The sequence below is a fragment of the Gracilinanus agilis genome, chromosome 1, assembly GCF_016433145.1.
Source record: "Gracilinanus agilis isolate LMUSP501 chromosome 1, AgileGrace, whole genome shotgun sequence".
Lineage (NCBI taxonomy): Eukaryota > Metazoa > Chordata > Mammalia > Didelphimorphia > Didelphidae > Gracilinanus > Gracilinanus agilis.
This window is the reverse complement of record NC_058130.1, coordinates 721744649-721768388: the sequence shown is the minus strand read 5'-3', so window position 1 is coordinate 721768388 and position 23740 is coordinate 721744649. Positions and strand designations below refer to the sequence as shown.

The window sequence follows — 23740 nt, the reverse complement described above, 5'->3', positions numbered from 1 at the left end:
ATTCCTCCAGTTTATTCCTTTTAGCACAATAGTATTCCATCACCAGCATATACCACAGTTTGTTCAGCCATTCCCCAATTGAAGGACATACCCTCCTTTTCCAGTTTTTTGCCACCACAAAAAGCACAGCTATAAATATTTTCGTGCAAGTCTGTTTATCCAGTACCATATTGTTTTGATGACTGCTGCTTTATAGTATAGTTTAATATCTGGTACTGCTAGGCCCCCTTCCTTCACATTTTTTTTTCATTATTTCCCTTGATATTCTTGATCTTTTGTTATTCCAAATGAAATTTGTTATAGTTTTTTCTAATTCAGTAAAGAAGTTTTTTGGTAGTTTGATAGGTATGGCACTAAATAGGTAAATTAATTTGGGTAGAATTGTCATTTTTATTATGTTAGCTCGTCCTACCCATGAGCAATCAATGGCTTTCCAATTGTTTAGATCCAGTTTTATTTGTTTGGAAAGTGTTTTGTAGTTGTTTTCATATAATTGCTGTGTTTGTTTTGGTAGATAGATTCCTAAGTATTTTATATTGTCTAGGGTGGTTTTAAATGGTGTTTCTCTTTCTACTTCTTGCTGCTCTAATGTGTTGGAAATGTATAGAAATGCTGATGATTTATGTGCATTTATTTATAATGCAACATTTTTGTTGTTGTTCAGTCATGTCTAAATCCCCATGGCCTTGTTTCTTTGGCACAGATACTGGAGTGGTTTGCCATTTCCTCCTCCAGCTCATTTTATAGATCAGGAAACCGAGGCTAACAGGATTAAGTGACTTGCTCAGGGTCACATAGTCTGGATCTGAGACTGGATTTGAACCTAGGTCTTCTAGATTCCAGGTCTTGTGTTCTCTCTTAGCAGCCCTACAATACAACACAAATAATGTTAATTTTTATTCATCAATAAATTAATTAAATCAAGTTAAAATTTTTAAAATCGATGCTTTTTTAAAAGTTGCTACATGACCTGCAGAGATCCTTTTCTATTTGAGTTTGAAGAACTGAGATTCTATGAGCACACAAATCTTCTCTTCTCACTATAAAACTCCCACATGTTCCTTCTTGATCTATCCCCAACCTCTCTCTCTACCATCTCTATCCATCACCTTCCATCCTTTCTACCTATTCTCCTCAACGGGAGATTTTCCTCTACTTTCCTCCAACCCTCTCTATCACCCTCCCTCATTCTTCCCCTCATTCTATTCATTCCTCTCACCTTCTCTCCTGCTCTCTCACCCTTTCTATCTATTCCTTCTCCTTATCTTTCTCCATCCTCTCTTTCTATCCACTGCCCCCTGGACCTAGTTCCCTCTCTATATTGCACCCTCTCTCTATCCACCTCCCGAATCCCTACCACATTACCTTTTCTAATATTCTACTTCCTGACCTTGTCGTTCTGCCTCCTCACTCTCTGTTCTCTCCTGGTGTGCTGGAAAACACATTGAATGCAGAGTCAGGAGAGACTTGAGTTCAAATTCTGTCTGTGGCATTTACCAGCAGATTACCTAATTATCGTAAGCTTCCATTTCCTTACCTCTAAAATGGGGTTAACACGCCTGGCACCCATCATACATTGGCTGTGAGGTTCAAAAAAGAAAATGTATATCAAACTTGATGTAAATCTTAAAGCCTTCCGTTCTTAATCTCTACCCATTGCCCTCCCCATCCATTTCAGATTCAGATGAGCCGTCCACCCCCCTCATTTTATAGATGAATGTAAGCTTGACGGCGGGGATTGTTTTATTTTTTGTCTTTGTGTTTTTAGTGCCTGGCACAGTGCCTGCCTGCAACAAAGCAGACTTTAAAATAAGCAAACAAAAGATAAAAACATCTTACTTTCTCACTTAGTAACAACTCTAAGACAAAAAGGCAAGGGCTAGGCAAATGGGGTTAAGTGACTTGCCCAGAGTCACACAGCAAAGATTTTTTTTTTAAACCTTTACCTTCTGTCTCAGTACCAACTCTAAGCCAGAAGAGCAGTTAAGGTCTAAGCAAATGTGATTAAGTGACTTGACCAGGGTCACACAGCTAGTAACTGAGGTCAGATTTGAACCCAGGTCCAACTGACTCCAGGCCTGTCATTCTATCCACTGAGGCACCTAGCTGCCCCCCCATAATAGGTTTTGAATAAGAATTTTTTTTTTGTTGGAATCATTGACTGATGAGAAAACTGAAGCTCAGAGAACTTAAGTGGCTTGTCCAAGGTCAAACATTTTATAAACGGCAAAGCCCAAACTTGAACTCGGGCCCAGTGACTCCAAGGTCTCTCCACTCCACCACTTGATTTTCCCTCTTCTATCCACTTGGCTTCAATGTATCCCCCCATCGTGCATCCTCTTTCTAAGTGTTCGCCTCCATCATAGCCCTGTTCTCTCCCCAGGTTCCCTAAAGAGCTCTGGGGCACGGGCTGAGGGGCAGGGGCGGGGCAAAGCAGGGGGTGTCACGTGGGGTCAGGGCTCACTGGCAAGGAAGCCCGGCAGTCCTGGGTGGCTGACACTGGGGCCCAGCAGGAAACAGAGGTAAGGATAAGGGGGGCTGATGAGGTTTCCTGCAAGGGGCCTTATGGCTGAATCTCGAACCGTGAACCCCTTTTCTTTAGATGGGGAGCAGGGGGAGCAGCAGCAGAGATACAGGGTAGCTGAGGACTGACACCCCCTCCAGGTCTGATGGTCCCCCGCCTCATCCTTGCTCGGCGGCTGTCTGTGTGACTCTTCTTTCCCTCGCCGCCCTGTCCCCACAGGAGATGGAGAAGCCTGCCCCGCCAGGACCCCAGCCCAAGGTGGCTTCCCCCCTGGGCTCCTACCGATGGCGGCGGGGAGGAGACAAGCCAGCGGGGGCCTCCAGATGGGGCCGGCTTCAAGGATGGGGCCGGGCTCTGAGTAACCCTGAGACCCCAGAGCCGCCAGCCTGCAGACCCGCTCAGAGGTCTCTCTTCCGTCGGGCTATCTCTGCCAAGGAGTCGGGAGGAGGCTGGAACTGGAAGCTGCCCAAGTATCTTCGCTCTGGAAGTCCGCAGCAGACACCTGACCATGTGCCCGGTTCTGAACAGGAGACAGTCCCAGAGCCAGAGGCATTGGGTAAGGATGACTCCGTTCACACAGGCCTGGATGCCCAGGCACAGCCCGTTGTGCTCTGCCCTGGAGGTGACTACCTTTGGGAGGCCATCTCCAAGGATTTGGGACCCAAAGGGCCGGGGGTTACTCCTCGCTGCTTCTCCCCATCCATCCACGAGGGACTTTCTCTAAGGTCCCAATAGAAGTCTGGAGAGCTCTCTAGGCTCAGAAATCTCCAAATTTCTGTCTGGACCCCCAAACCCGTGAAGACTTAGAGAATTATCCTCAGGGAATCTTGGTCCAGGCCCCAACCCCTGCCCCACTTAAGAACTTTCTCAAAGCTCCGGCCATTCTAGGTTTTTACAAACCCAGGAAGCTGGTTGGGAAGCCGGATGCCTGGGTTCCCTCTTCTCTGAACAGGAGAGGGAGAAAGAGCCACCTCATCACCCTCTCTAATACACAGGAAGTTGTGGGGAGAGCTAGGAGAGGAAGCGGTTGAGACCGGATTTGCCCCTTCTCCTCTACCTGTCTCTGGCAGTTTCAGGGGAAGGCAAAGGTGAGAGGGTGAATGCCTCCAATCTGGACTCCTCTTGAGGAATGACAGAAAAAAGAGAAGACACCTGGATCTCTCCCTTTGGGGGTAGTTGTGATAGCCAGCAAATAAGACAAGCTGGAGGCAGTTGGTCCGGATACTTGGATTTAGCTTGTCCCATTCTAGGGGTACAAGGTCAAGAGGGGCCAAGAAACAGGAAGGAGATGGGATTCCTAAACCATCACTCACTTGCAGGAAAGTCTCTTGATTGTCTAAAAGCTGGGGAGCAGGGCAATAAACTAACAAAAGAGTTGTGATCCGCTCAATGCCATGATGCCACTCCTAGGGCTCCCCAAGGATAGATGGCTCAGATGACATTTGTCTGCCCACTCACTCATCTGAATGAGGTGGCTGTGCCTCCTTCACCTATGACTCTGCTGAGTCATCTTAGGAGGGGTATTCCAGAAAGGAGGTGCTCAGTCCTTACTTGGGATGACAATAATTCTTATTGAGGCAGAATGGAAAAGGCAACGTGACTTCTCCCTTTCTCTTACCTTCATAAACTCCAAGCTCTGTCAATACCAGGGTCTCTCCCACCTAGTCCTTCTTCTCTACTCCTATGGCTACCATCTTAGTTAATACCTCACCACCTCTTGCCTGGACTATTTATCACAGGTGCCTCCCAGCTAGCTTTCCTGTCTCCAGTAGGTCCCTCCTCTAACCATGAACCACAGATTCCTATCCTTTCTACCAGAAGCATCTTTCATAAGTCCCATTCATAGGGGAGAGCTGGAAGAGATCTCAAAGATCATCTATCCCAGTGATGGCGAACCTTGAAGAGATGGAGTGCTGGGCCCCCTCATATCCGAATGCCGTGCCTGCCCCCCCTCAGACTATATACCCCACCCCACCCCCATTATCCCACACAGGGGAGGGAGAAAGAGCTCCCTTTGGGCTGCTGGGAAGAGGGGCAGGTGATGTGAAAAAATGTCATCAGGGGAGGTGGAGAGGGGAAAGGGAGCAGCTCTGCCCAAGTCCCTAGGCCATTCTAGTAACAAACTCTAAGGGAATGGGGAGGGTGGCCATGTGCTCACAGAGGGTGCTCTGTGTGTCCTCTTTGGCACCCATGCCATAGGTTCACCATCACTGATCTATCCAATCTCCTTATTTTATAGATGAGAAAACTGAGGCTTAAAGACCTTAAAAGACTTACTTGTCACAAAGCTAGTAATTAGCAGGGTCTTATCTTTAGACTTGTAATGCAGTGTTCTAATTCTAACTCTGATGAAGTCCTTCTATGCAGACACCTTTTATAGCTCTGTTACCTACAGGATATTGTCCATTACCTTATTTCCTATGTGTGAATTGAACACCATAGATGCTTAATTAAATGTTTTTAAAAACTTAATTTATTTCTCACAACATCTGTGGGAGTTGGATTTGGCCAATCCTCATTATTTCAGTTTTATTGATTGATTGACAGAACCTTACTCTCTCCTCCCTTGGTTTCTGTGACACAGCTCTTTCCTGGTTCTTCTCCTACTTATCTGACTCTTTCTCTACTCTTGTGATGGATCCCAATTCTTCTATCTGTCATTCAAGGTCTTTCATGATCTGGTTTCAGTCTTTCTAGTTTTATCTCCCACTACTCCCTTTCATGTCTAGCTAACCTGGTTTCCTCATTGTCCTTAAACCAGACAGACTCATTACCTCCTCAAAGTATGTGGTCATGTTGTTCTTCCTAAGTTAAATACCTCTCCCCATCCCATCTCTCCCCTGTCCTCCATCCTCACCTCTCCTGTCCTCTCTTCTCCAACACCTAGCCATTCTTCGAGGCCTAATCTAAAACCACTTCCTCTATGAAAGCCCTCTCTAAAAAATTTCTATTTCTTTATAATCACGAGAAACAAATTCCTGCATTAGCCATATCTTAAGAGAAAAGAAAAGAAAGAAGAAAAGAAGATTCAATTTGCCCTCTAAATCTATCTGCTATCTGGGGGTGAAAAGCAGGCTTCACTATGCATCCTTTGGAATTGTGATTGAAGACTCCAAAATTTTCACTCCCATTGTCACCACTCTCATTCAGGCTCTGATTAACCTTGGACTCAATGATTGTAATAATTTTTTACTGATTTCTTACCTCTAGTCTTACCCCTTTGCAATCAATCTGCCCTTCACATCACTGCCAAATTATTCTCACTAAAGCATAATTGTACGTTAGGATCACTCCACTGTTCAAAAACTTTTCGTGCCTCTCCAATGGAACCAGCAGGTGCTTCTGTGAAGGGCCAAGGTTTGCAGGGGAGGGCTTTCAATCCTATCATCTGAAAAATGAAGAAGTTGATCCCTTCCAGACCACTTTTATTTCATCCAACTGGGCCAGTTCAGAGTATATATAACCTTCCCACTGGTCACTGCCTTCTTCAACCTCTCTCCTTTCCACTAGAAACTGGGGGTTTTGCCCAGGGCTCTTTGATTCAAAACAGTTTCGTATGACTACAGAAAAAGAGTGAGGAGGAAGCTCCTGTGGCTTTAGCTGAGGGATAATGGCTGGCCCAGATCAACATGGATCTCTTCCCATGTTATTTTAGGGAGCTTAAAGATATAGGTTATTAATGAAAATTTATTATCACTAGATCCTTTCTCATCCACATAGCTGACTAAAGTCAGTCAATAAATAAACATTTATTAAGCACTTTCCACGTTCCAGGAATTGTGCTAAGTGCTGGGGATACAAAGGAAAGCTGGATCCCAATTCTTCTATCTAATGATAGTCTCTGCTCTCAAGGAGCTCACAGTCAAATGAGGGAGACAGAATACAAAAAAAATATTTATAAACAAGGTATGTGGGGAAAATGAGAAATAATCAGGAGTAGGAAGATGATAGGATAATGAAGATTGGGAAAAACTTCCTTTAGAAGACAGGATTTTACAGCTCTTAGTTAAGAAATGCTTAACATTAGGTCAGAAATAAAGATCTCCAACCTGTTTAAATCCTATGTATTAAATCTAGCCACTCATGCCCCACTTTGATGCTATATAGAATTAAAGATATATATGACTTAAAGGCAATTAGTATCAATCTTATCATTATTTAGAAATAGTTGTCTTTAAAGTACTACTGAAAATAGTAAGTTGTCTCCCATCATTACTGCTGCTGCCACTCTCTCAGTTTTATCATAGTTCCCCTGTCTCTCCAGACTCTGTCCCTTCAACTATCACAGAATGATGTCTGTTCTTCTGCACTGAAAGAAATCCCATTCTCCAACTTGAACTTATGATAATAAATACAGTTTCTTGCTGACAAACCCAAGAGTTCCCATTGACGGTTCCTAGATTATTTCTTCTGCGTGCAGGGGAATTAGTCTGACCTATCTGTTTCAGTAGCCTGTTACACTCACTTGATTTAGAATTTTTCAGCCCCATTCAAAGCCAGCGTTAGTACAATTGGCATCTGAAATTATGCCACTTGGCATCCAAATCCACATCACCACTTAACAGAATGAGAGTGATTAAACCAAACCAGTGTGCCAGGTAATATTCACAATAAATAAGGCATGACAAATACATGTATACATTACAAGAGTACATGCACACTTACATAAGACAATAGAATGGCTTGCACCCTTAATGCAATGATATCATTAGTAGTCTGACAAAATAAGAAAATTTGCAACCCAGTAAAACTACGTACCTATTGCTAATACCAATACTTGGCTGTTAACAAACAAAGGGAGCTACTGTCTACGGAATCTTAACACAAAAGCAAAGAAATGGAGAATTTAGGATTTAGACATGTCTGAAATGGACAGAAAAGATAGAAAATAGGAAGAGAGTCATATCAGTATTGTTTGAATTCTTAGGGAAGAACGGCTTCATCACCTCTCAGCAGGGCTCTTTCAATAAGCGATAGACCCTCCCTGTCAGTCCCCATTCAAGTTGTCCCTCATACTTGCTGCTGCTGCTCTTAATTCCTTCACAGACTCCCTTCTGTCTCTCCCCACTCCCTTCTGTCTGTAACAGAGACCTTCCAAAGTTCCTGCTGTGCAAGAAATTCTACCCTTCAACTCAAACCCATGAAAGTTCAATCTCTTCCTGGATTTGGGAAGATTATAAATTCCAGGGATCCTCACAAAAAAAACTAGTTCCTCTGCAGGATACTTAGTTTGACCTGTCTAAATCTCCTGTTACACCTCTAGGATAAACAATAGCAAAATAACAATGACAACACATTTATTAGCCTGAATTTGAAGGCCTTCCACAATCTAGCATCAACCTACCATTATAGATTTATTTTATATTACTCCCTGCAACACAACTTTTCCCACCAACCAGACAAGCTCTTCTCTGATCTCATCCTTCCCTCTTGCACCTTCATGCATTCCTAACTTGAATGAATTTCCTCTCTTCTGACACCTATTAAAGTTCCCTCATCCTTCAAGTCTCATTGCAAGTGCCACCCATTCCCTGAGTTCCCATCCCCTAGCTAGAAGTGATCTTGGATTTCCTTGTATTTTGCCTAGGCAGAAGACTTTACCCTTATCCCATTCTTTCTTGTGCCAGAAGTTATCTGTGTGTATGATCTTAACCTTCCTATAGTGGTGAGGGGCTGTATATTACCAGCACCTAGCACAGTGGGTGCTTTGCACATAGTAAGACCTTACTAAACAAGGCTGAATGGTAAGATACATGGGCCAAATCAAGTAAGCAAAGTCAACTAGCATTTATTAAAGTGTCTACTGGGTGCCAGGCACTGGGTTAAGCTCTATGGATACCAAAAAAAAAAAGACTAAAAGTCAGTCCCTGTCTGCAAGAAGTTCAGAGGCTAGGAAGAGAGACACCATGTAAATAACGAAGCAGAAACAAGATATATATAGGATAAAACAGAGATAATCTCAAAAAGAAGGCACTAGGATTAAGGGAAACTGGGAAAGTTTTCTTGTCAAAGGTGGGACTTCAGCGGAGATTTAAAAGAAGCCATGAGTCGATGTGGAATCTAGAGACCCCAAACTCTCTAGATTCCACGTCGACACAAGGAAGCAAGGAGGCAAAGATGAAGAGGGAGGTCATTCCAGGCCTAGGGGACAGTCAGTGCAAAGGAATATAAGTGGGAGATGGAATGCCATGTTTGAGCAACAGCAAAGAGTATGTCACTGGATCCTGGAATATATGGAGAAGAATAAGATGAAAAGCAATAAGAATAGAGGTAGCTGAGTAGAACGGTGGATAGAAAACTGGACCTGGAGTTGGGAGAAAGTAGGTTCAAAACTGACCACAGACACTTCCTAGCTGTGTGGTCCTGGGCAAGTCACTTAACCCCCATTGCCTAGCCCTTGCTGCTTTTCTGTCTTAGAATTGATATGAAGACAGAAGGGGTTTAAAGGTAAAGAAGGTAAGGGTTAAAAAAAGAAAGAAAGAAATGCAATAGGGTAAATGTAAAGTCACTTGGATTAAAAAAAATCAGCTTCACAAATACAAGATGGAGGAAATATGATTAGACAACAGTTGGTCTGAAAAAGACTTCATGGTGATAGTGGTCTTCAAACTAAACATGAGTCATCATGGTGATATGGCAATCAAAAAGCCTGATATGATTTTAAGTTTCATTAAGAAAGATACAACTAGAGCAGCCAGGTAGAACAGTAGATAGAGAGCCAGCCTGGAGCTGGAAGAAGCAGGGCTCAAAACTGGTCTCAGAAACTTCCTAGCTGTGTGACCCTGGGCAAGTCACTTAACTTCCTTTGCCTAGCCCTTGCTGCTCTTCTATCTTAGAATTGATACTAACACTGAAAGTCAGAGTTTAAATGAGAATGAGAGAGAGAGAGAGAGAGAGAGAGAGAGAGAGAGAGGAAAGGGATGCAGCTTCCAAGGATATGACTTACTAGATACTCTGTCCTGTTCTGATCACAACTCTTCAGCTCTAGAAAGAGCATTTAATAAGACAGAGATGATCCAGTTGGACAGTAGCCAGAATGGCAAATAGACTTGATTCCATGACACATGAGAACTGGCTGAAGCAACTGGAGATATTTAACCCATAGAAGAGAATGCTTAATGGAGACACAGCAGCTGGAGAGTTATTATACTAAAGAGAAATAAGATTTGTTTTCTTTGGCTCAAAAGGGCAAAACTAGGAACAATGGATAGAGACTGGAAAGAGATAAACTGAAGCTTGATGTCTGGAAAAATTTTCCTAACAATTAGAGCTTCCCATAAATGGAATCGGCCTCTTGATTTAGGTAGTGGGTTAAAGCCTTCGATCGAAAGCTGAATGACCATTTATTAGGTATGTAGCGGTGAGGATTCATTTTGGGGGATGAGGTTGGACTATCAAGATTTTCTCCAGCTCTGCTATTCTTTCTAGTAATTGAGTTGGGTTTTGAATGCATAGAAGCAAGCTCAGGAAAAGAGCAAGAACCTACTTGATTAGAGCTGAGTGGTCACATGAATAGTCAGTCACTCGGTCTGGGATCTGAGCAATAAATAATACAGTTGGAGAAGTATGAGGATGGGGGGGAAAGGGGGAAAGCCCTGAATGACAGGCTAAGCAGTTTGGAACTCATGCTATGGGCAAGGGAGACCAGAGTCCCACAGAGGTAAGAGAACTAGCATTTATTAAGCTCTTATTGCTTGCCAGGTCCTTTGGGGTTACTGGATCAGCTAGATAGAGCACTAGAGCATAGAGAACTAGAAGGTTCTCGTTTTACTGAGTTCAAATCTGACCTCGGACACTTACTAAGCTATTTGACCCTGGGCAAATCACTTCATCCCGTTTACTTAGTTCCTCATCTATAAAATGAGCTGAAGAAGGAATGGCAGACCCCTCCAGTATCTTTGCCCAAGAAAACCCCCTCAAAAAAAGAGTGGAATTCTACAGAAAGAAACTAAATAACAACATGCCAAGTCTTCAAAGACTTGCAAAAAGGAAGCTAGACTCGGTCCCAGAGGAGTTACATTATAATAGGGGAAGACAATACAAAAACAGGAGCTGAAAAACTGGGGATGGTAGACATGAAAATGGAACCTGGACTATAGCCTAGAGGGGAATAAGGGTTGGCCAGTCTGGGACCTTCCCCAAAATGAAGGCCCTCCCCAATGGAAGAAGGGACAGTAGGAGAGGGATATTCCAGTGTAAGAAGGCTACAGTGGGGAATGGGTGGGAGGGGAAAGTGATTTGCTCTAGGGCCCTATGGAAGATACTCAAGATACAAGAATCTCAGTCCTCTGGCTCCTAGTCCAAAGCTTGTTTCCATCAGGCCTCTGTCCTCCAAGGACAGGGACTGTGGCTTTTTGTATCTTTTGAGCAAGTCAGGTTACCTTTCTGAGACCCTAATTCCTCACCTGTAAAATGAAAATTCTACTTACCTCATAATGTTGTAAGGAAAGCACTTGACAAATCTCTTTTTATTATTTTAAATTAAATTAAATTAAATTTTGTTTTACTTTTTAAAATATTTTTCCATGGTTACATGATTCTCTCCCTCTCCTCTTCCCTTCCCTTTCCAGAAGCCAACAAGCAATTTCAATGGTTTTATACACGCATTATCACTCAAAACCTATTTCCATATTATTCATTTTTAATAATCTTTTAAAATCAAAACCCCAAATCCTATACCCATATAAACAAGTGATAAATCATATGTTTTTTTCTGGATTTCTACTCCCATAGTTCTTTCTCTAAATGAGGATAGCATTCTTTCTCCTAAGACCCCAGGGATTGTCCTGGATCATTATATTGCTATTAGTAGCAAAATCTATCACATTTGATTGTCCCACAATGTTTCAGTTACTATATGCAATGTTCTTCTGGTTCTGCTCATTTCACTTCTCATCAGTTCATGGAGGTCTTCCCAGTTCTTATAGAAATCAAGCAGTTCATCATTCCTTATAGCACAACAGTATTCCATCACCATCAGACACCACAATTTGTTCAGCTATTTCCCGAAAGAGAGACAACGCTTCACTTTCCAATTTTTTGCCACCACAAAAAGCACTGTTATAAATATTATTGTACAAACAGATCCATCCCCAGTTTTGTATCTCTTTGGGGCACAAACCTAGTAGTGCTATTGCTGGATCAAATATGAGCCCAATTTGAGCATAATTCCAAATTGCCTTCCAGAATAGTTGGATCAATTCGCTACTCCATCAGTAATGCATTAGTGTCCTAATTTTGCCATATCTCCTCCAACATTTATTATTTTCCTTTTCTGTCATATTGGCCAATCTGCTAGGTATGAGGTGGAACCTCAGAGTTGTTTTGATCTGCATTTCTCTAATTAGGAGGGATTTAAAAGACTTTTTCATATGATTATTGATAGTTTTGATTTCTTCATCTGAAAACTGTCTATTCACATCCCTTGACCATTTGTCAATTGGGGAATGACTTGATTTCTTGTAAATTTGACTTAGTTCCATATATATTTGAGAAATTAGACCTTTGTCAGATAATTTTGTTATAAATTTTTTTCCCAATTTGTTGCTTCCCTTCTAATTTTGGTTGCATTGGTTTTGCTTGTACAAGACCTTTTTAATTTAATATAATCAAAATTATTTATTTTACATCTTATAATGTTCTATCTCTCTTGCTTGGTCTTAAATTCTTCCCTTCCTCAGAAATCTGACAAGTATATTATTCTATGTTCACCTAACTTACTTATAATATCACTCTTTATATTAAGTCATATACCCATTTTGAATTTATCTTGGTATAGGCTATGAGATATTGATCTAAACCTAATTTTTGCCATACTGTTTCCAATTTTCTTTTTGTCAAATAGTGATTTCTTATCCCCAAAGTTGGGATCTTTGGGTTTATTTTGAACACTAGATTGCTAAGGTCATTTACCCTTAGTCTATTCCATTGATCTACCCTTCTGTCTCTTAGCCAACACCATATTGTTTTGATGATCTCTGCATTATAGTACAGTTTAAGATCTGGTACTGTTAGGCCACCATCCTTCACATTTTTTTTCATTAGTTCCCTTAATATTTTTGATATTTTGTTCTTCCAGATGAACTTTATTATTTTTTCTAATTCTATAAAAAAGGTTTTTGTTAGTTTGATAAGCATAGCACTGAGTCAGTAAATTAATTTAGGTAGGGTTGTCATTTTTATTATATTAGCTCATCCTACCCATGAGCAATTAATGTTTTTCCACTTGTTTAGATCTAGTTTTAATTGTTAGAAAAGTGTTTTGTAGTTGTATTCATATAATTCCTGTGTTTGTTTTGGCAAATAGATTCCCAAATACTGACAAATCTTAAATTATTCTATAAATATAGGTCTCCATTCCCCATACCTCTCATTGGTACCAACATCTGTACTCCTTCTCACCTAGATATGATAATCGCTCCTGGGCTCTGAGGGAGGGAGAAAGATGGGGCCAGAGCAAGGAATAGTCCACTTAGGAACTGGCCAGTGCCCAGCAGGTGGTAGGCGATAGTCTTTTTCTAGAATGGTTTGCCTTGGATGACTTCAGAGTTCCATTCCAATTCTGAATCTGTGATTCTATGAGCTGTTTGAACTGATAGCACTAGAAGGACTAGAATTTAAGAATATTTTGAAAGACCAAAAAAGGGGATTTTCAGGCCTTCCCAGGGTTATGTAGAAGATACAGTAAAAAAGCATGTGTAAGGTCCTTTGCCAAACTTGAAAGCACTATGTAAATGCTCCCTATTGTCATTGCCATCATTGTCACCTGCATGCTCTCTGCTCAGATTTCCCTCCTGTGACTCAGCGCATTCCTGAGGCCCCCACTGCAGATGCTCCAGTCTGGGACATCAGTGGCTTCACCCTCCTGGATGGGAAACTGCTGCTTCTGGGGAGAGAGGAGGAGGTAAGGGGGAGCATGGTGGGGAGGAGGGCAGAAGAAGGATGAGGAGGGAGAAAGGAAGGAAAGCTGAAAGAAGGCTTGGGTTCAGAATTAAGAATGGATGGGTGATGAGGAAACTGGAGGGAGATGGAAAGGGAAGCTGAACTGAATGTGGAAGGAATAAAAGAGTCTATTTATCTGTAAATAGGCTCCAGGAAGAAATCTTCCCAGGGCTGGGAGTGTGGGCTCTGAAGGCAGTGTGCAACTGATAGCCGGAGGGGCCAGAGAACCAGGTGAGCTGTGTTGGGAGAGAAGACTAAGGTAGGAGTCAGGATTCAATCATGAGGGGATGGGGTGGGAAAAGAAAGCTGGAGTGGACCTGAGGGGGAGAGGTGACACATATACCCCAGACTAAGGGATCCTGGAAGACGAGACAGCCGGGACCCTGGCTGTCTACTACCAGCCCCCCAACTCTACTTTCCTTTACAGAGCAGAGTCCAAGAAGAGGTGAGTCCGAGGCCAACAGTGCCATCCAGGGCTACAATGTGAGGGTGAGACTCAGAGGCAGGGATGGGTAGGTGGAGACCCTGGGGGAACCAAACAGTCCAACCCCTGACCTCTTCTCTATAATCTCCAGGGTTTGCTGTGGAAGAGGCTCAAGGAGAAGAAGAAGGGGAAAGCTGGAAGCCCTGGAGCAGGGTAAGGACCACATGGAGCAATAGAAAGCAAAGAACCCTAGGCTTGACATCAGTAGAGCTGCCTTTAAGGCTTAACCTTTAGAACTGTAGCTCTGGGCAAGCAACTTCACTTGTTTAAGCCTCAGTTTCCTCATCTGTAAAATGGGAATAATGATATTTGCACAACCCACCTCGCATGGTTAACCCACAGAAATATTAGATATGACTCTGATGAAGTCAAGTGAGGAAGGAAGGGAAGGGACACAACTCACAGAGCATACTGAGCATGTGTCCTCACAATCTGAGACCACTGGGGTTATACAAGGTAAGATAGTATAGCCGGCTACCTACCACTACTTGCACCCAACACCCATATACATAAATATTCCAAGATTCTCTTTTGTACTCTCAGGCACGGGAATTTCTGCTCTAACCTCAGAGCCAAAACTAGAAACTTTACACCTGTGATCCTCAATGTCCCCACCTGTAAATCGGGATAATAAGAGCACCTCTCTCTCCAGGTTATTGTGAAGATCAGATAAGATAATGGGTATGGGGTATTATATAAATGTGAGGTACAACAATAATAAATATTAATGTGAGGCAGCTATGCTGAGGATAACTAGAGTGACCCAGGGAGGGTATTGGAGTATTGCTCCCTTGAATCTCAGATCCCACTCTTCTACCAGGTCCTCTAGTGCCCGGGGGTCCCAAGAGTCCCTAGCCAGTGAAGGACCCATCAAAGAGCTGGACCTGAGCAATGAACGAAATGTGCAAGTGTGGCCCCTGCACCCCAGTCTCCTTGGGGAGCCCTACTGCTTCCAGGTATGAGAGGAGAGGGGGCCCGATGGGCATGCCCTCCCTGACTCAGTTGGTACCCACAGATTCTCTTCCCTTTAAGTTCTGTATGACCACCTTTAGTATCTTTACTTCCCCTGATTTCCAATTCCCTTCTAAAAGGGCTCCCTTCTCTCCTTTCAGGTCACCTGGCCCAATGGAAGCCGCTGCTTCTCCTGTGGCTCAGCAGCTGAGAGAGATCGATGGATTGAGGATCTGCGCCAGAGTCTACAGCCCCATCAGGTTGGCATTTGGGACCCTGACCTGGCCTTAGCTCTGACTTAAAAAGCCAATCCAAACCCCAAATTCAGGGCAGGCCTATAGACACAGCCTGTCAGAGAGAAAAAAAAAAAAAAAACCATCTTAACTGTTGAGATTTGAAATCAGAATCACAAAAGGCTTGAAAGGACAGTAGAAAACAAAAAAAAAAAAAGGGCAGATCTGGGGAGATCCTTGGATCACACCATGCCAGAGCTGGGAGGAGCTTGGGAATAGGAAATGTCAGAACTGGAAGGAGACTTAAAACAGAGAATGTCAAAGTTGGGAAGGCCCTTAGAATACAAAGGGTATTAGAGCTGGACGGATCCTGAGAGCAAGGAATGTCAGAGCTCAGAGGGCCCTAAGCAGAATGGGAAAGGACCTTTAAGATCATTTAGCCCAGTGGTTCCCAAACTTTTTTGGCCTACAGCCCCTTTCCAGAAAAAATATTACTTAGCCCCCTGGAAATTAATATTTTTAAATTTTAATAGCAATTAATAGGAAAGATAAATGCACCTGTGGCCATCACCGCCTCCCTGGATTGCTGCAGCACCCACCAGGGGGTGATAGCGCCCACTTTGGGAATCACTGATTTAGCCTAATCCACTAATATTACAGACAACTTGCCCAATAAATGAGTTGTGTGCCAGGCCTTTGGTGGGCACCAAGAACAACACTGGACTCAATGTAGGATTGCATTTTAAAATATATCCTGAGGTATTTCTAACCTCTACTTGAATATATCCAGTAATGGGGAACTCATCATCTATGGAGGCAGTTCACACCATCATTGATGACCAACTCTCATTGTAAGAAGTTTTTCATGAAATTGCCTCCAGGTAACTCTGTTCTCTGCCTCTTTTCACCATTGGTCCTAGATCTCCATTCCAAGTTGAAGCAGAACAAGACTATTCCCTATCCCCCAAAATTGTCCTCTTATTTTCTCTCTCCAGGAAAGCCAAGAAAGGGAAGAGACATGGCTGAGTGTATGGATCCATGAAGCCAAGGAACTCCCACAGGGTAGTTCTCAAGGCCTTCGGGTGGAGCTGTGGCTAGATGGGGCCTTGTTGGCCCGGACGGCTGCTAGGTCTGGACCTCACTTCTGGGCAGAGCGCTTCCACTTTGAGGCACTGCCCCCAGCCCACCATCTTTCCCTGCGACTGCGCCAGGGGGACCGGAACTTGGGCAGTGTATCACTGGCACTAACTGAGCTCGGACAGATGGGAGGGGGTCTTGAGCGATGGTTCCCTCTGGAAGGTGGACCTCCCGGAGCAGCCCTGAGGGCACGAGTTCGGGCACGCTGTCTGCGAATACTACCCACTGAGCGCTACAAGGAATTGGCCGAGTTCCTCACCTTTCACTACCCGGAGCTGTGCCATGTCCTGGAGCCCCAGCTGCCTGCCCAGGCCAAAGAAGAGTTGGCAGCCACCATGGTCCGTGTGCTGCATGGCACAGGAAAAGCACAGGTAGGAGAGAGGCACTGAAGGTTGAAGCTCTCTGGGGAGAGGACTGGTCCAGAGGAGCTGATCCTGCCCATCTATCTAGCAGCTTCCTATTTTAACTACTTGCTAACTAGATGCTGAACTCAGTTGCTTCCTTGCTGCAGGCCTAAAAGTGGTGGCAGTGCCTCTCTAAATTCAAGCACTCAAACAAAGTTCCGTTACCCCACTCAGGTCAGTTCTATCCCATTTCCTCTCTTCTTTCACCTTCTCCAAATAGTCAATCCAAGCCTCCAAAGGGCAATAATATATATTTTGCTACAGAAAAAAAAAACATGAACTTTTGACAAACCAGGCAAACAAAGCAATGTATGGCAGATGGTGGATTAATTTGGCTTTGATGTTGTGTTCAGCTGTGGAGTAGTGGCTAGAGCACCTCACCTGAAATCTGGACGGTCTGGATACAAATCCTGCCTCAGATACATGCTAGCTCTGTGACCCTTAAGAAATCATTTAACTTCCCTGAGTCTCACTGTCTTCAACTGTAAAACCGTGATAGTCACACATTTTAATTCAGTTTTGTATTACTGGTTATAGAACCTCTCCTCCTACTTCACTGCGTGAGAGCTCCCTTATCTCTACATCTCACAGACTCTTGCTATACTGTCTTTCTTTATTCCAGTCTTTAAGAGATGGTCCTTCTTGGGCAACACCATCTTCTCTACATGTATCTTTAATCCTATCCTTTCCAGTCTTCTCTAACAAATTACCCCATAATCATCTTCTCTTCCTTGTCTTCAAACTGTTCCCATCTACAAGTTCCTTCCCTGCTGCCTACAAAATATCCAAGGTTCTCCCCTTCTTAAAAATCCCTCTCTTGAGCCTATCCATCCCTCAAACTAACATACTATCTCTCTTTCTCCTTTCTCAGCAAAATTCCTAGAAAAAGCCCTCTCCACTCATTGCCTCTTTTTTTCCCCCTTTCTTCTCACTCTCTTCTCAATCCTTTGCATTCTGGTTTCTAATTTCATCCCTCAACAGAAACTACTCTCTCTGAAGTTCCTTACCAGTGATTTCTTAATTGCCAAATCTGAGGGCCTTTTTTCAATTCTCATCCTCCTTGACATTTCTGAATCATTTCACACTGTTGTCTGCCCTCTCCTCTAGACTGCTTTCTCCTCTCTGGATTTTTTGTGAAACTGTTCTCTCTTTGGTTCTCCCCCTTCCTGTCTGATTATTCCTTATCAGGATCATTTGTTGGATCATCGTCTATCTCTCACCCCTTTACCGTAAGTGTACCCTGAGGTTCTGTCCTAAACCCTCATCTAATCTCTCCCAACACTATCTCTCTGGGGTACCTCATCAACTTTCATAGGTTTAATTATCATCTCTGTGCTCAAGACTATCAGATCTATATATCCAGTCCTAGACTCTCTCCTGACTTTCAGACCTACAGGATATAATGCCTATTAGATGTTCAAACTGGATAGCTCATAGGCCTCTCAAGTGCAACATGTCTAGAACACAACCCCATTATCTTTCCCTTTCAACACACCCCTCTTCCAAAACTTTCTATTACTACCAAGGGCACCACTAACCTTCAAGGCACTCAGTTTCATAACCTCAAAGTCTTCCTTAGTCTCCACTTACCCCATATATCCAATCTTTTTAGTCCCGTCTCCATCTCTCTCAACTTTCAATCCTTTTCTTCAGTTCCTTTGAAACCACATTAGTTAAAATCTCAATCATCTTACACCTAGCCTGCAGCTATATTTTCCTGATTTTCCTGCTTCAAGTCTCTCCCCTCTATGATCTACACTCCACAAGACAGCCAACATAATTTTCCTGAAGCACATATCTATGTCACTCTCTTATTCAATAAACCTAAATGTTCCCTATTACTGTTGGAATAAATATGAACTTTCTATTTGGCAAAAAAATAAAGATTTTTGCAGGGGCAGCTAGGTAGCATAGTGAATAGAGCTCCAGGTCTGAAATCAAAAGGATCTGATTTCAAATCTTGCCTCAGACCTTTCCTAGTTGCGTGACCCTAGGACAGTCACTTAACTCTAAGAAAAAGAGATCAAGCATTTATTGGGTATCTGCTGTGCTCAAGAGGGTAGGTTCTGGAGATACAAAAACAAAAAGGACATTTCCTCTCCTGAAGCAGCTTATATTCTAAGAGGCAAGTAAATACAAAATAAATACAGGATAATTTGGGGGAGAGGAACCTAGCAGTTGGGAGGATCAGGAAAGGCCTTATATTTCAGGTGGTACTTGAACTTAATCTTGAAGAAAACTGGGGATTCTCTAAGATGGAGGTTGGAGGGGAATACTTTCCAGGCATGGGAGATATGGGAAATGGAATGTCATGGAGTTCACAGTCCTTGTGCATGTAGGGAAGGGTTGTAGGGATGAGGGGTCTTTCTAAGCTTTCTTAGGATGGCCTGGTGGAGCCCAGTGTATCCAGGGTGTAACCACTGTGCTGGACGATAGGAATGCCCCTATCTGTGTTCTGAGGTCATAGCCCACATTCCTGGCTACAGGCACTAGTGACAGACCTGGGCCTGGAGGAGCTGGCCCACTGTGGAGGAAGAGAAGCATTGCTGTTCCGGGAAAACACACTGGCCACAAAAGCCATTGATGAGTACATGAAGCTGGTGGGCCAGAGCTACCTGCAGGAGACGCTAGGTAAGAGGTTGGGAGAGTGGGGGGCCATTGAAGAAGAAGAAGGAAACGAGGAGGGCTGGATGGGTAGGGACAGAAGGAGGGAAGGAAGGGCTGGGCGAGAAGAAAGGGCTAGTGATGAGTACAAACTCTGCCTGCCCACCCCACCCCACATCTGTGCCACAGGAGGAGCTGTGCGACGTCTCTGTGCCTCTGAAGATGGCTGTGAAGTAGACCCTAGCAAGTGCCCTGAGCCAGCCGTGGCCCAGCACCAGGTCACCCTGAGGCAGAGCTGTGAGGATGTCTTCCTCAGCATCACCCGATCCTCTGAGTGAGCCCAGCCCCTAACATCCTGCCACTTGTGTCCCTGGGAGAGGGGGTGGTCTGGCTTCTTCCCTTGGCTCCTCGTTCTTATCCCATTCATGACTGAAGGATGTCATCTGGGTATTCCCCCAACCACAGTCATCCAGCGATCCTGATCTCCGATATCTGCTCTCTTGTGTCCCTTGAGCTCTTCCAGGCCTCCCTAGCTCCTACATGGTTCTTTCTCCTAGCCTTCCACTCTTCGCTCTTCAGATTCTCTTCAGATTCAGTGCCCATCCTTCCAGACCCTAAATCTCCTTAGGGATACAATTCAATACAAAGCTAACCTGCTGTCCCTGTTGATCCCCATAGCTGGTTCCCGGCTGAACTGAGTGCTGTGTTCTCTAGCTGGTGGGCAGCATGCCAGGAGCGGAGGGTTGAGGCCCTGGGGGAGAGGTTGGTTTGTGCCTCACTCTTCCTGAGATTTCTGTGTCCAGCCATCATGTCCCCCAGCCTCTTTGGCCTTGCCCATGAGTACCCAGGCCCTGGTCTGGCTCGAACCCTCACTCTCATCGCCAAAGTCATTCAGAACCTTGCCAACAGAGCTCCGTAAGTCAACAGTCAGTCAACAAATTTTTATTAGGCAGTTGCTATGTTAGGCATTCATACAAGAGGTATGAAGAAAGGCCAAAAAAAAAAAATAAATAAAAAGTTCCTGTCCTAATGGAGAAGTTAGCATATAAATAACTAGGTACATGCAAGATACATACAGAGTGGATAAAGATAATTGGAGAGGGGAAAGCGCTAGCAGCTGCGGGGTGGGAGTGGGATGGGGGGCCTGCTGAAAAGGGTGGGATTTGAGCTGAGTCCTAAAGGAAACCAGGAAAATAAAGAGGAGAAGGGAGGGCCCCGTGGAGGACTCCAGTGCAAAGGTACAAAGATGGACCAAGAAGGAATGTCATGTTCAGAAGCTGCAAGGAGCCCGGTGAAGCTTGAGCACTGGTCTGGGGAAGAAAAACAAGATGGGAGTGGGGGTCAGGTGCAAGCAAAGGAGACAGGCTTTCCCTCTAACTCCTGTTGGGGGACTGTCTCTGGCTACCTTCAGGTTTGGCGAGAAGGAAGGTTACATGAGCTTCATGAATGATTTCTTGGAGCAACACAGCTCAGCCATGCAGCGCTTCCTGGTTCAAGTGGCCTCTGGGGATGGGGACAGGGCCCCTAGGGGCTACCAGGGCAGTGGAGACCTGGCCAGAGGCCTGGCCATCCTGCACATTCAGCTTCGCACTATCTTCTCTGACCTGGACCAGGTACCCACACCTTACCTGTAGCACTCCTGCCTGACCACTCAGCCCCGTTCTTTTCCCTCCATCTCATGGTCTCTGGGATCTCTAGCCCATGGATTAACCCAGTCCGTCCTAGAGTCCTGTGCCCCAAACTCAGACTCTTGAGACTAGAGCTTAGAGTCCAGTGGTCTAGAATCTAGAGCTCAGAGTTCAAGTTAGCCCAGAGCCTGAAGGACTTTCCAAAAAGAACAGGAGATCGGTGGTAGGGAATCCAGCCAGACTCCCCCCTAATAGTGATCTCTCTGCCAGCCAACACAGGAAAGCCTGGAGCCACTGCCTACCATACTTCAAGCCATTGAGGAAGGCCGACCCGTGCCTGTATCTGTTAGTATGCAGCCCTGTGCCACCAACATCAGGGCCCAGGTCCATGCCAGGTAACCCAGCCTGAGGTCAGGAATCATAAGAGGTCAGCTGGGAGGGGAGTTTGGATTCTGAATGGAATATGGATCAAGATCAAGAGCTAGGAGCAGCGCAAGAAAGTGGGTTTAGGGTCAGGGTTTGGGCTATGATTAGAATCAGGACTGGAATCGAGATTCGCATTGGCATCAGGGTGATAGTAAGGATTGAATTTAGGAACAAGGGTCAAGATTGAATTCAGGTTGGAATCAATAGGTCAGGGTTAGGGGGCTGGTTGCCATTTGGAACAGAAGTCAAAAAGTGTTCTTTTGGGGCACGTTATAGCTTCTCAGACAAGCCAGGCTTCCTGGCCCCCAGGGACCTCCCCAAGCACACCCCTCTCATCTCCAAGAGTCAGTCCCTCAGAAGTATACAGGGCCGGGGCCGAGGAGAGGAACAGCCTGTAAAGAGACCCCATCGCCGCATCCAGCGGACCCAGAGTGTCCCTGCCTCCCGGGCAGCCAGCTCGCACACCTCTGGGCCCTTGTCCCAGGCCAAGCCCAAGGACTCCCTCCGGAGAGGCTCCCCACCTCAGGGCCGCTCTAGGCTTGGGGTCTCTGCTTCACTGCCTAGGAAGTCCTCTGTACCCTGGCAGCGCTTCCTGGAAAAACCACACGAAATGGACCACAGCATTTGCACCCACCGACTCCCTGGGAAGGTAATGGCCCAGCTTGTGACCTACAAACAGCAGACAAGGAGAGAGTTGGTGCTGTCAGGGGACTCTGGAGGCCAGACCCCTCCTACTCCACTCTCTGGGCTCTCTTCCCACCAAACATTCCCCTCCTCTCTGCCAGGGACAGCTGGCAGAGCTTCGGCAGGAGATAGTCTCCCTCAGGGAACAGCAGAGAGTGTTAGCTGGCCAGCTGAAGACCCTAGCCAATGAGACCCAAGCCCTTGGGGAACAACAGAAGAAGCTACTTGGCCAGCTGGAAGAGATCCAAGGCCAGTTCAAGACCAGGTGAGCATCTTTCCTTGATCTACGCCTTTCTACATCTGCCCAATATTTGCCCTTCCCTATTCCCAGCGCAGCACCTGGAGACTGTACGGTGTCTCTTTCTGTCTAGTCTTCCCACTCGACAACTTTGGGTAGGAGCCCTACTTGCCCAACTACTTACTCCTCCTGGAGATTGGGGAAGATTAAAGGTCTAAAAGAACTATCTCTTGGGACAGGGCTCAGAAGCTGGATCCTGGGCATAGCCCAGGCCTCCAGAGTAGGAGCAGTGAGAATGCCAGGATGGAGAGTTTGGTAAGACTTCTGTTCTATTCTGCAAATATTTATTAAGGGTCTACATTATACAAGACTTCAGAAGGCTGGGGAAGGGAAAGTAGAGAGTGGGAGGGGGGAATGGACAAGAAGATGCTTCAGCCCTTCAGGATTTCACAATCTAACTGGAGCTATGATGCAAATTACAAATTAGTATAATACAAGGCAGGATGTGATCAGGGTAGAGGAAAGGCAGTTTAGAGGAGCAGAGAGAGAGCCCTGGACTAGATCTGGGTTCAAATACTCTCTACATTTACCTGCTAGGCAACCTTGGACAAATAATTCTGCTCCTCTGGGTCTTAATTTCTCATCTGAAAAAGGTCTCTTCCTGTTCTGACACTCAGAGATTCTTTGAGAGGTCTATACAAAGTACTTTAAGAAAATCTGAAGGGGGGGCAAGAAATGGAAAAAGGGGCTAGCCTTTGGGGAACCAGGCATCTGGTATTAAGCCTTATGCTCCTGCTCCTACCCCAACCTTTTCTCTTCTCTTCTTTCCCCTTCCTATCTTTTTTGCCCCACAGGAGAGCCGCCTGGCTGACCTCGAGAGAGCACACACTCAGCTGGTGCACTGGATGCAGGATCAGCAGAAGGCCCCTAAGATGCAACTTCAACTCCTGAAGATGCCCTGCACCAATGGAGATGCTACCTGACCATGTCCACAGCCAGTCTGGGTTTCTATGTGGGCAATGACATGGACAGAGGCAGCTTGCAAACCATGGGAACCGTGGTGCAGACCTGGGCTGCCAGCATTTTCCTTTGCTGTCTGTCCACGTTTCCTCCTCAATCCCCGCCCCCCCCCCCCCCGTTTTGCCTACTACTATCCATAATTTGTGGATTGAAATAAAGATCCTTTCTGAGCAGCATGAAGCATAATGTAGCTAGGAATCAGGTAGATTAGGATCTCCTCCCTTTGCAGGGGGCCACCTTCACTACTTATTTTTTCCTTGTCTGGTCCAGAAGAACATTGGAAACTTGGGATCCAACCAGTCAAAAGAGCTACTCAAACTAAATATGGTGAAAGGTATGCTGGGTTTAGAGTAAGAAGTACCAGGTTCCAATCCTGATTCTGCCACTTGCTAGCTATGCAACATTGGAGTAACTCCATTAACTTCTTTGAGCCTCAGTTTCCTCACTGGTAAAATGAAGGGCTTGA

General features: G+C 44.9%; 1 protein-coding gene across 1 annotated transcript; it reads left to right on the top strand.

Annotated features, from left to right (window-relative positions):
- The first annotated feature begins 2746 nt into the window (after nt 1-2746).
- RASAL3 (RAS protein activator like 3) lies at nt 2747-23433 on the top strand. Its single transcript, XM_044685319.1, is given in 17 exon segments — nt 2747-3080; nt 13309-13427; nt 13612-13696; nt 13893-13954; nt 14041-14102; nt 14770-14905; nt 15062-15160; nt 16129-16641; nt 19161-19305; nt 19468-19612; nt 19957-20193; nt 20690-20891; nt 21177-21316; nt 21609-21981; nt 22124-22281; nt 22494-22569; nt 23109-23433. Coding segments are annotated over 17 exon segments (3015 nt in total). The 3' UTR covers nt 23238-23433.
- The last annotated feature ends 307 nt before the right edge of the window (nt 23434-23740 follow it).